This window comes from Salmo trutta, chromosome 13 (genome assembly GCF_901001165.1).
Source record: "Salmo trutta chromosome 13, fSalTru1.1, whole genome shotgun sequence".
NCBI classification, from domain to species: Eukaryota; Metazoa; Chordata; class Actinopteri; order Salmoniformes; family Salmonidae; genus Salmo; species Salmo trutta.
The window spans coordinates 82,435,754-82,448,994 of NC_042969.1; the positions used below are offsets into that span (position 1 = coordinate 82,435,754).

General features: G+C 43.0%; 1 protein-coding gene across 2 annotated transcripts in view; it reads left to right on the forward strand.

The window, feature by feature from the left end:
• Positions 1-3,548: 3,548 nt before the first annotated feature.
• si (sucrase-isomaltase) overlaps positions 3,549-13,241 on the forward strand; it is a gene marked incomplete in the record, with an annotated part of 82,592 nt that continues 72,899 nt past the window's right edge. The window contains 6 exon segments of one of the 2 annotated variants that reach the window (XM_029773778.1): positions 3,549-3,778; positions 9,275-9,398; positions 9,898-9,983; positions 10,310-10,430; positions 10,737-10,846; positions 10,942-11,093. In XM_029773778.1, the coding sequence (XP_029629638.1) occupies positions 9,275-9,398; positions 9,898-9,983; positions 10,310-10,430; positions 10,737-10,846; positions 10,942-11,093 (593 nt within the window). 2 annotated transcript variants of the gene reach the window in all.

The following is a 13,241-nucleotide window of genomic DNA, read 5'->3' on the forward strand; positions in this document are numbered from 1 at the left end:
CTCTGATTAATGTCCTTCTTGCCTGGTCCGTGAGTTTTGGTGGGTGGCCTCTCTTGGCAGATTTGTTGTGGTGCCATATTATTTCCATTTTTTTATAATGGATTTAATGGCGCTCTGTGGGATTTTCAAAGTTTTGGATATTTTTTTATAACCCAACCCTTGATCTTTAGTTCTCCAAACTTTGTCCTTGACCTGTTTGGAGATCTCCTTGGTCTTCATGGTGCCGCTTGCTTGGTGGTGCGCCCTGCTTAGTGGTATTGTAGACTCTGGGGCCTTTCAGAACAGGTGTTTATGTACTGAGATCATGTGACAGATCATGTGACACTTAGAGTGCACACAGGTGGACTTCATTAAATAATTATGTGACTTTTGAAGATAATTGGTTGCACCAGATCTTATTTAGGAGCTTCATAGTAAAGGGAGTGAATAGCAAGATGGCGCCAACAGAGATGGTTGCCTCGCTTTGTGTTCTTAGGAAACTATGCAGTATTTAGTTTTTGTATGTATTATTTCTTACATTGTTACCCCAGGAAATCTAAAGTGTTATTACTATTATTAGAACTATTAGATATAATAGCAACATCATTAGTAATATTAATATTATTAGAACTATTGGATATAATAGCAACATCAACTTACCAACATTACGACCAGGAATACGACTTTCCCGAAGCAGATCCTCTGTTCGGACCACCACCCAGGACAGGCGACCCAAAACAACGGCGCCACAGAAGGGGCAGACGGAGCGGTCTTCTGGTCAGGCTCCATTGATGGGCACATCGCTCACTGCTCCTGAGTATACTAATCGCCAACGTCCAGTCTCTTGACAACAAGTTAGATGAAATTCGAGCAAGGGTTGCCTTCCAGAGAGACATCAGAGATTGTAACATTCTCTGTTTCACGGAAACGTGGCTCACTCGGGATATGTTATCAGAGTTGGTACAGCCACCCGGGTTCTTCATGCATCGCCGTGCTGCTGCTCCAGCTCCAACTGTTCTGCCTGCAGCTATGGAACCCTGACCTGTTCACCGGACGTGCTACCTGTCCCAGACCTGTTGTCCCAGACCTGCTGGAACCCTGACCTATTCACCGGACGTGCTACCTGTCCCAGACCTGCTGTTTTCAACTCTCTAGAGACAGCAGGAGCGGTAGAGATACTCTCAAAGATCGGCTATGAAAAAGCCAACTGACACTTACTCTTGTGTTACTGACTTGTTGCACCCTCGACAACTACTATGATTATTATTATTTGACAATGCTGGTCATTTATGAACATTTGAACATCTTGGCCATGTGCTGTTATAATCTCCACCTGGCACAGCCAGAAGAGGGCTGGCCACCCCTCATAGCCTGGTTCCTCTCTAGGTTTCTTCCTAGGTTTTGGCCTTTCTAGGGAGTTTTTCCTAGCCACCATTCTTCTACACCTGCATTGCTTGCGGTTTGGGGTTTTAGGCTGGGTTTCTGTACAGCACTTTGAGATATCAGCGGATGTAAGGAGGGCTATATAAATAAATTTGATTTGATTTGATCGCGCTGACAGAAACAAACATCTCTCTGGTAAGAAGAAGGGCGGGGGTTTATGCCTTATGATTAACGACTCCTGGTGTAATCATAACAACATACAGAAACTCAAGTCCTTTTGTTCACCTGACCTACCCCCCCCCCACCCCAATACCTCAACAGCCCTGAAAGAAATTCATTGGACTCTATCTAAAATGGAAACCATATATCCTGATGCTGCATTTTTTGTAGCTGGGGATTTTAACAAAGCTAATGTGAAAACATGGCTCCCTAAATTGTATCAGCATATTGAGTGCGCGACTCGAGCTGGTAGCATTCTGGATCATTGCTACCCTCACTTCCGCGATGCATACAAAGCACTTCCCCACCCTCCTTTCAGCAAATCTGACCACGACTCCATTTTGTTGCTCCCAGCCTATAGACAGACACTAAAACAGGAAACGCCCGTGCTCAAGTCTGTTCAACGCTGGTCCGACCAATCTGATTCCACGCTTCACGATTGCTGCGATCACGTGGACTGGGGTATCTTCCAGATAGCCACAGACAACAACATTGATGTTAACGCTGACTCGATGAGTGAGTTTATTAGCAAGTACATCGGTGGTGTTGTACCAAAGCTGACTTTTAAAACCTTCCCTAACCAGAAACTGGGTATTGATGGCAGCATTCACACAAAACTGAAAGCGCGAACCACTGCTTTAAATCATGGCAAGGCGACTGGAAACATGAATGAATACAAACAGTGTAGCTATTCCCTCCTCAAGGCAATCAAACAAGCTAATCGTCAGTATAGAGACAAAGTAGAGTCGCAATTCAATGGCTCAAACACTAGACGTATGTGGCAGGGTCTACAGTCAATCACAGATTACAAAAAGAAAACCAGCCCCGTCGCAGACACCGATGTCTTGCTCCCAGACAAGTTAATTATACAACTTCTTAGCTCACATTGAGGACAGTACAGTGCCAGTGATTTGGCCCGCTACCGTCTGGGCTGCTGGCCCAGACGGCATCCCTAGCCGCGTCCTGAGAGCATGCACAGACCAGCTGGCTGGTGTGTTTACGGACATATTCAATCAATCACTATCCCAGTCTGCTGTGCCCACATGCTTCAAGAGGGCCACCATTGTTCCTGTCCCCAAGAAAGCTAAGGTAACTGAGCTAAACATCTATTGCCCCGTAGCACTCACTTCTGGCTTTGAGAGACTAGTCAAGGAGCAAATCACCTCCACCCTACCTGACACCCTAGACCCACTCCAATTTGCCTACCGCCCCAATAGGTCCACAGACGATGCAATCGCAATCACAATCACATGCACAATGCCCTAACCCATCTGAACAAGATGAAAACCTATGTAAGAATGTTGTTCATTGGCTACAGCTCAGCATTTAACACCATAGTACCCTCCAAAGTCGTCCCTAAGCTCGAGACCCTGGGTCACAAATTAACTTTTAAGAAGAAATGCATTCCAGGTGAATACCTCATGAAGCTGCTTGAGAAAATTCCAAGAGTGTGCAAAGCTGTCATCAAGGCAAAGGGTGGCTACATTGAAGAATCTAAAATATCAAATATATTTTGATCTGTTTAACACTGTTTTGCTTACTACATGATTCCATATGTGTTATTTCATAGTTTTGATGTCTTCACTACTATTCTACAATGTAGAAAATAGTAAAAAATAAAGAAAAACCCTTGAATGAGTAGGTTTTTCTAAAACTTTGACTGGTACTGAAAAAGCTGAGTCACAGTTTGTATAAACCAAAGGAGGAGTGTTTCAAGGTAAATCATTACAACATACACATGGACGTGCACACACACACATGCATGCACACACCTCCATAAACACAGCAATATAAGGAAGATATAGCAGGATTAAATAAAACAAGTAACGCATTGTCTTGGTTGATCTTTGTTGGTTGTGATGGTTATCACATTTTATAGTTGCTGAGTGGGTACAGTGAAGTTGTAAAACACGCACGCACACACGCACGCACGCACACACACACACACACACACACTATCTCTCTTTCTTGCTATCGCTTACACACACAGATATAAATACATACAGAGTATTGAATTACCAACACGTTCACACACCAACACATATACAGGCAGTGTTATATGGTCAGTAAGACCTTATGCCAGAGTGATATGATATAACGTGGATGAGACAGACGACGGTGCGACGGAGTAGTAAGGCAAGAAGCATTGTGAGGTGAGACAACTTCTAACTCACTGGGGAACGTAGTCTCAGATAAGGTATTCATAAATATACTATTTTATCGTGTGTTTAGAACTACATTTTATTTGAGTATGACACAAAGAGTTGCCAGCTTAAACTACTGTGCAACCTAGCTTCAGCTGTTGCTGGCCTACCGCTTCTGTAATCATTAAAGCAGACCTCAGGTAGGGTGCAAAAGTTGTTCAAAGGCTTAGCATTCTGCGTCATCGCAGAAGAGATACACTGTGTGTAGTTTATCGAGTAAAGAGGAAAAAACAGGCGAGAGGGAAGCCTGTAGACAACGTATAGAGAAAGCATAACTATTAGGTAAAACAGATAAATTACCATCATGGATAGAGAAATGAGGTAATTACAGGGAGTGTTCGACATGCATTAGTCTGAACTCCTCGATTCTCTTTCATCAAGCGGCAAGAGAATAAACGTCTACCTGTTGCACAATTGTCAGCTAGAAAACCTATGTTGTGAAATACAAATGTGTTCATTTGTAACTAAAGAAGTTCACAGTGTTAATCATGCTCTATTTCATGAAAATTCTACAATCGAGTTTGTCCTTGTCATACAGCCATTTTAGGGCAGGATTCAATCTGTATTGCGGAAGACCTACATTGAAATTTGAATGTATTTTCCGATTGAGCCGACACAGTGTTTACCGTGAAAGCAGTCTCCGCGAACACTCAAACATTGTTTTTACTTCTGTAATATAGATTAAATCCAAACCTTAGATCATGTTAGTTATAGAGGTGGGACTTTGACCCTGTTTGTTAATGACAGTGACTTGGCAGCAGCTAATGGGGATCCATAATAAATACAAAATATAAATAGTATCAAGTCAAATCCTTCAAATCAAAGGTTATTTGTCACATGCTTCATAAAGGAAACGTGTCGACTAACAGTGAAATGATTACTTATGGGTCTTCCCCAACAAAACAGAGACAAAGAAAATGGAGAAATAATAGAAAAGTAAAACATGTAATAATAGATACAAAATGACTAACGATAAATTGGCTATATACTAGGTGTACCAGTATTGAGTCTATGTGCAGGGTTATGAGGTAATTGAGGTAGTTATGTACATAAAACTGGGAATAAAGTGGCAGATAGTAAACAGTAGCAGCAGCATATGTGATGAGTCCAAAGGCTCAATGCAGGTAACTATTTCAATAACTATTTATCAGTCTTATGGCTTGCGGGTAGACTCTGTTCAGGGTCCTGTTGGTTCCACACTTCAGTACCACTTTCCTGTTGGTTGAGTGAGGTCTTTAAGTGTCAGCATCGATTTGTGGTCGTAAATATAAAGCCACCAATAATATAGATGAAAACTCTCTTGGTAAATAGTATGGTCTGCAGCTTATCATGAGGTAATCTAACTCAGGCTAGCAGAACCTCGCCACCCTCCTTGAGCTTACCTGAAGCTGCCACAAGAAGATGTCTGAAGGGTCCTGTTGGTTATAGAGCTGAGACTTTGACCCTGTCTGTTAATGATAGTATAGAAAGTATCGGAAGGGTCCTGTTGGTTATAGAGCTGAGACTTTGACCCTGTCTGTTAATGATAGTATAGAAGGTATCGGAAGGGTCCTGTTGGTTATAGAGCTGAGACTTTGACCCTGTCTGTTAATGATAGTATAGAAGGTATCGGAAGGGTCCTGTTGGTTATAGAGCTGAGACTTTGACCCTGTCTGTTAATGATAGTATAGAAGGTATTGGAAGGGTCCTGTTGGTTACATTGCTGAGACTTTGACCCTGTCTGTTAATAATAGTATGGAAGGTGTCTTTTTAATTTACTTATTTTATTTCACCTTTATTTAACCAGGTAGGCAAGTTGAGAACAAGTTCTCATTTACAACTGCGACCTGGCCAAGATAAAGCAAAGCAGTTCGACACATATAACAACACAGAGTTACACATGGAGTAAAACAAACATACAGTCAATAATACAGTAGAAAAATAAGTCTATATACAATGTGAGCAAATGAGGTGAGATAAGGGAGGTAAAGGCAATAAATAGGCCATGGTGGCGAAGTAAATACAATATAGCAATTAAAACACTGCAATGGTAGATTTGACAGTAGATGAGTGTGCAAAGTAGAAATACTGGGGTGCAAAGGAGCAAAATAAATAAATACAGTAGGGGAAGAGGTATTTATAGATGGCTATGTACAGGTGCAGTGATCTGTGAGCTGTTCTGACAGCTGGTGCTTAAAGCTAGTGAGGGAGATAAGTGTTTCCAGTTTCAGAGATTTTTGTAGTTCGTTCCAGTCATTGGCAGCAGAGAACTGGAAGGAGAGGCGGCCAAAGGAGGAATTGGCTTTGGGGGTGACAAGTGAGATATACCTGCTGGAACGCATGCTACGGGTGGCTGCAGCTATGGTGACCAGCGAGTAGAGATAAGGCGGGACTTTACCTAGCAGGGTCTTGTAGATGACCTGGAGATAGTGGGTTTGGCGACGAGTATGAAGCGAGGGCCAGCCAACGAGAGCATACAGGTCACAGTGGTGGGTAGTATATGGGGCTTTGGTGACAAAATGGATGGCACTGTGATAGACTGCATCCAATTTGTTGAGTAGGGTGTTGGAGGCTATTTTGTAAATGACATCGCCAAAGTCGAGGATCGGTAGGATGGTCAGTTTTACGAGGGTATGTTTGGCAGCATGAGTGAAGGATGCTTTGTTGCGAAATAGGAAGCCAATTCTAGATTTAACTGTGGATTGGAGATGTTTTATGTGAGTCTGGAAGGAGAGTTTACAGTATAACCAGACACATAGGTATTTGCAGTTGTCCACATATTCGGGCGGGCAGGTGCAGGCAGCAATCGGTTGAAGAGCATGCATTTAGTTTTACTTGTATTTAAGAGCAGTTGGAGGCCACGGAAGGAGAGTTTTATGGCATTGAAGCTCGTCTGGAGGGTTGTTAACACAGTGTCCAAAGAAGGGCCAGAAGTATACAGAATGGTGCCGTCTGCGTATGGATCAGAGACTCACCAGCAGCAAGAGCGACATCATTGATATATACAGAGAAGAGAGTCGGCCCAAGAATTGAACCCTGTGGCACCCTCATAGAGACTGCCAGAGGCCCGGACAACAGGCCCTCAGATTTGACACATTGAACTCTGTCGGAGAAGTAGTTGATAAACCAGTCGAGGCAATTATTTGAGAAACCAAGGCTGTTGAGTCTGCCGATGAGGATGTGGTGATTGACAGAGTCGAAAGCCTTGGCCAGGTCAATGCACAGTACTGTTTCTTATCGATGGCGGTTAAGATATCGTTTAGGACCTTGATCGTGGCTGAGGTGCACCCATGACCAGATCTGGAACCAGATTGCATAGCGGAGAAGGTACGGTGGGATTCGAAATGGTCGGTGATCTGTTTGTTAACTTGGCTTTCGAAGACCTTAGAAAGGCAGGGTAGGATAGATATAGGTCTGTAGCAGTTTGGGTCAAGAGTGTCCCCCCCTTTAAAGAGGGGGATGACCGCAGCTGCTTTCCAATCTTTGGGAATCTCAGACGACACTAAAGAGAGGTTGAACAGGCTAGTAGTAGGGGTTGCAACAACTTCGGCAGATAATTTTAGAAAGAAAGGGTCCAGATTGTCTAGCCCGGCTGATTTGTGGGGGTCCCGATTTTGCAGCTCTTTCAGAACATCAGCTGACTGGATTTGGGAGAAGGGGAAATGGGGAAGGCTTGGGCGAGTTGCTATGGGGGGTGCAGTGCTGTTGACCGGGGTATGGGTGGCCAGGTGGAAAGCATGGCCAGACGTAATAAAATGAGTCTGAAGGGTCCTGTTGGTTCCCGAGCTGAGACTTTGACCCTGTCTGTAAATGATAATATAGAAGGTGTCGGAAGGGTCCTTGTGGAGCTCAAGTAGAACTGCTATTTTGACATCAACAACAGGTCAAAGATAAGAGAGACATTATCCTTATCATATGTCTGACAATGCAAATGATATTGGATCATGTTTATAGTTCATATGGAGCAGTTGGTGTCCACTGTGTGCTTGGATTTGACAGACCATGTCCGCTGTGTGTGTTTGAGTCTGACAGACCATGTTCGCTGTGTGTGTTTGAGTCTGACAGACCATGTCCGCTGTGTGTTTTTGAGTCTGACAGACCATGTCCGCTGTGTGTGCTGCTGTGTCACATAATATATGACTGTGTTTTTTAGTGGTGATTTGTGGTGTGTTAATTGATTGCGGGCGAATGGTGACACAAATATGTTCCCCAGCGGTCTGTATGCGTGCCCTCGCATGCTCTTCACACAACATTAAACAAGCTGGCCATGCGCCTCATACACACACACACACACACACACACACACACACACACACACACACACACACACACACACACACACACACACACACACACACACACACACACTCACACAGAAACACACACATACATACTCACCTTGCCTGTGCCATCACCAGTACTGGGACTGGAGCCTAATGGGTAGGGAAATATGATGTGTCTGTTTATAATGGCTGGTGCTGCTCTGGCAAGCATTAGGAACACTGACCCACTCAGTACTGAGAACTCTCTCTATATATCTCTAACACACACACACACACACACACACACACACACACACACACACACACACACACACCACCTTGCCTTCTTCTTACCCCCATGGCCTCACTTTCTCTCTCCAGTCACTTTGTCATGTCTGGTGTTAGTGAGAAACAAGCTGATTGAGCCGGGGATGAATCAGAGTGAAATGTGGTTGTCCCAAACGAAGGAGGCAGACATGTGTCCTCAGGTCCTTTTCCTTGACAGCAGTAGTGTCCTCTAGTGTCCTCAGGTCCATTTCCTTGACAGCAGTAGTGTCCTCTAGTGTCCTCAGGTCCATTTCCTTGACAGCAGTAGTGTCCTCTAGTGTCCTCAGGTCCATTTCCTTGACAGCAGTAGTGTCCTCTAGTGTCCTCAGGTCCATTTCCTTGACAGCAGTAGTGTCCTCTAGTGTCCTCAGGTCCATTTCCTTGACAGCAGTAGTGTCCTCTAGTGTCCTCAGGTCCATTTCCTTGGCAGCAGTAGTGTCCTCTAGTGTCCCCAGGTCCATTTCCTTGACAGCAGTAGTGTCCTCTAGTGTCCTCAGGTCCATTTCCTTGGCAGCAGTAGTGTCCTCTAGTGTCCCCAGGTCCATTTCCTTGACAGCAGTAGTGTCCTCTAGTGTCCTCAGGTCCATTTCCTTGGCAGCAGTAGCTATTGTCCATAACATAGCTAATAAATAATATGTAATAATAAATGCCATTTAGCAGATAATTTTCTCCCAACGTGGCTTACAGTCATGCGTGCATACATTATTTATGTATAGGTAGTCACGGGAATTGAACATTGGCATTGCAAGAGCCATGCTCTAGTCTACCAACTACAGATGATCTGCCATAAGTCCTTGTTGACAACATGATAGTCCTGACCTTGTGGTCATCAGAGGTGATGACTGGTGACACGTATAATGTATCTTTTGTTTGGCGGATGTGTATTTATTTACTGTGTCTTGTGCTGTGTGTCTGTGTTAGATGGGGATTCGGAGGTTTTCAGGGTTGGAGGTGACTCTGACAGTCCTATTCCTGCTGGTGACAACAGCGGCTGTTGCTTTAGTTGTTCTAATGGCTACTGGGGAACCTGCAGTCATCAAAGACGGTGAGAACACACACGCACGCACGCACGCACACACACACACAACAAAGAAAGGCTTGTTTTGGGGACATAATATGGACATTATGACAGCTGTCACTCCAAATCACAAACAACTTTCTAGAGGGGAGACAATGCCAACCACACATGCACACAAACACAAGCACTCTCTCTCTCTCTCTCTTCCGGTCACTGCTCATGGTTTTGGTTTGTATATTACGGATGAGACAGAACCATGCCTCAGTCTGCTTCCACTCATCCTCTCTGCTTGGTCAATGTCATGCCCCAGACAGTCGCTCATAGGGCAGATACATTAGTAACATCACTTGTATAATTATCCCTACTCCTCACAAAAAAATGTCAACATTTAATTTACTCAATGTCAAGTGAACTCATGAATTCCAGCCTAAGCTGAAATTGGCTGATGCTTATCAGTGGTGATTTGTGGTTGGTTGTTGGGTCAGTGTTTGGTCAGTAGAAACCTATTTCCTGTATGCTCTAACAGAGACCACAGACATCGTGGATCCAGTATGTCCCGTTATTCCCCTGGGGGAGAGAGTTGACTGTTTCCCTGACGCCGGTGCATCTAAGGTATGTTTCCATGGAGACCTTGGTGACCTGGGTCCTCTACACGTCTCATCATTCCTAGAGGATTTACTTTCCCATCATTACTAAACAGGACGTAGATATGAGGAGTACCAAACCCTCCTCCTGGAGAGCTACCCTCCTGCAGGTTTTACATCAAACTCTAATCTAGTCTAGTTATACTCAGTAGCTGCCCTGCAGGACCTTGATTAGCTCAATTAGGACTGTTACAACTTGGTTGGAGCAAAAACCTGCATTCCCAGTAGCTGTCAAGGAGGACCATAGCCATAGCATTATACATGCTGATGATGATGATTCCCTTCCTACACTAGCTGGGGTGTCTGCAGCGAGGCTGTTGTTGGAGTCCATTGGACGAGAGAAACGCTCCATGGTGCTTCTTCTCCACCAACCACGGCTACTCTGTGGTCCGCGAGGAGAAACCCAACAGCTACAGTGAGCTCTACCTCCATCTTCCTCCCCCCATCCACCCTCTTTCCATATCTCTTCTTTTCAATCTTTCTCTCTAAGGCGGGATTTCATGTACATATAACATGTACAGCATATTGCTAAACATGATAGACATGATATCACTACCTTATTCACAGTCAGTCCTGACCCTCAGGAAACAGTCTTTGCTCAAATGATAAAATAATTCAAAACGTATCATGCCCTATACTAGAAATTGCTATTGAATTTGCCGTCTTGGATTTCTGCTTTTAACTTTTTTTTCTTTCAATATCTTTGTGCTTGTGATTGGAGGCTTGTCGGCCCTTCTGAAAAGGAAGGCTGCCCCCTCTCTGTTTGGAGAAGACATAGAGGAGCTGACTTTCCACGCTGACATGCAGACAGTGAACCGACTGAGATTCAAGGTACACACACACACAAACACACACACACACTGTCACTTGAAATCCACACCAAAACACACGTCCTGCTGACCCCTGTCCCTGTGTTTTGTCTCCAGATCTCAGATGCCCATAAGAAGCGATTTGAGGTTCCCCATGAGCACATCAAGCCCCCTGCTACCCATCCCTCTGGATCCTTTAACTACGAGGTAGAGCTCAGACACAACCCCTTCGGGTTCCAAGTACGCAGGGCAGCCACCAAGAAAGTCCTGTGAGTTTCTGTCGAAATTGTGTCTTTTTGTCAGTCTCAAAAAGTCTCTGTGAAATCCATCAGTCTATCTGTTACACTCCAACCTTGGTACTCATGCTCTCAAGCCTGTACGTCTGGTTACAGCGTCACACATTTGATACTCATAGAGGTGCTGTAGACCATGCAGTCACTTCATTAATATGTATTATTCTGTCAGAACGCCAAAGACACACACACTCACACGTACACGCATGCACACACAAGCACGACACGTTTGTTTTCTGGGTTCCATGTCAATCTCCCTTTGTGACCGTGTGGTTACGTCTGTGTCACTCTGAGCATGCTCAGTCGGTCTGTGTGACATCACAGTCATCATGCCAACTGATTACATCTCCAACCAGCCAAATGAACCATTATACAGTCTCCCTTTAAAACCATGATTATGACCCATGTTATTTATTTAACTAGGCATGTCAGTTAAGAACAAATTCTTATTTACAATGACAACCTAGGAACACTGGGATAACTGCCTTGTTCCTGGCCCAACACTCTAACCACTAGGCTACCTGCCGCCCACTAGGCTACCATGATTATGACTCCCGTTAAAACCATGATTATGACTCCCGTTAAAACCATGATTATGACTCCTGTTAAAACCATGATTATGACCCGTTAAAACCATGATTATGACCCGTTAAAACCATGATTATGACTCCTGTTAAAACCATGATTATGACCCGTTAAAACCATGATTATGACCCGTTAAAACCATGATTATGACCCGTTAAAACCATGATTATGACCCGTTAAAACCATGATTATGACCCGTTAAAACCATGATTATGACCCGTTAAAACCATGATTATGACCCGTTAAAACCATGATTATGACCCGTTAAAACCATGATTATGACCCGTTAAAACCATGATTATGACCCGTTAAAACCATGATTATGACTCCCGTTAAAACCATGATTATGACCCGTTAAAACCATGATTATGACCCGTTAAAACCATGATTATGACCCGTTAAAACCATGATTATGACCCGTTAAAACCATGATTATGACCCGTTAAAACCGTTAAAAGCATTATTATGACCCGTTAAAACTATGATTATGACTCCCGTTAAAACCATGATTATGACCCGTTAAAAGCATGATTATGACCCGTTAAAACCATGATTATGACCCGTTAAAAGCATTATTATGACCCGTTAAAACTATGATTATGACTCCCGTTAAAACCATGATTATGACCCGTTAAAAGCATGATTATGACCCGTTAAAACTATGATTTTGACCCGTTAAAAGCATGATTATGACCATGCTGATATTTGATATAGCTAGTTAGCTAACCCCACAGATTAAAGGGTTAAACCACTACTGTTATTGCTGCTGGTAAATAGGACTGAGTGACATGTAAATTAATTCACTTTTTACACCATGTATAAGCCCTACAAATTTGCAGTAAACTAATAGCATTAAATGCTGCTGAAAATAGGACTTAATTAGAAGTTAATTTATTAATTTCCTGTGTCTGCTTTTGGTCTATCTGTCAACTACAGAGTCACACATACACCATGTACAGTACAGTACAGGATGGCACCACTTCTTAATGACTGCCCGATTATACTCCTTCCTCAGTGATTTAGCAGATTTATTTTTTATATAACCACAGTGACAGTGTGTTTAAAGGGTATGACCTTTTGCTTTCATTTGCCCAATGTGCTTATCAGATGAGTGGCATTTGCCTCACAGAGATAGAAAAAGATATTGCTTTATACTGCTTGCTATATTGCACATTACTGGGTAATATTTATTAGATAACTGGATAATATTTATTATATAACTGGGAAATATTTACTACATAACTGGGTAAAATTCATTACATAACTGGGTTAAATTTACTACATAACTGGATATTATTTAATATATAACTGGGTAATATTTACTATAATACTGGGTAATATTTATTACATAACTGGGTAGTATTTACTAAAATGCTGGGTAATATTTATACATTACTGGGTAGTATTTACTACATTACTGGGTAGTATTTACTAAAATGCTGGGTAATATTTACTACATTACTGGGTAATATTGACTACATAACTGGGTAATATTTACTACATTACTGGGTACAATTTACTACATTACTGGTTAATATT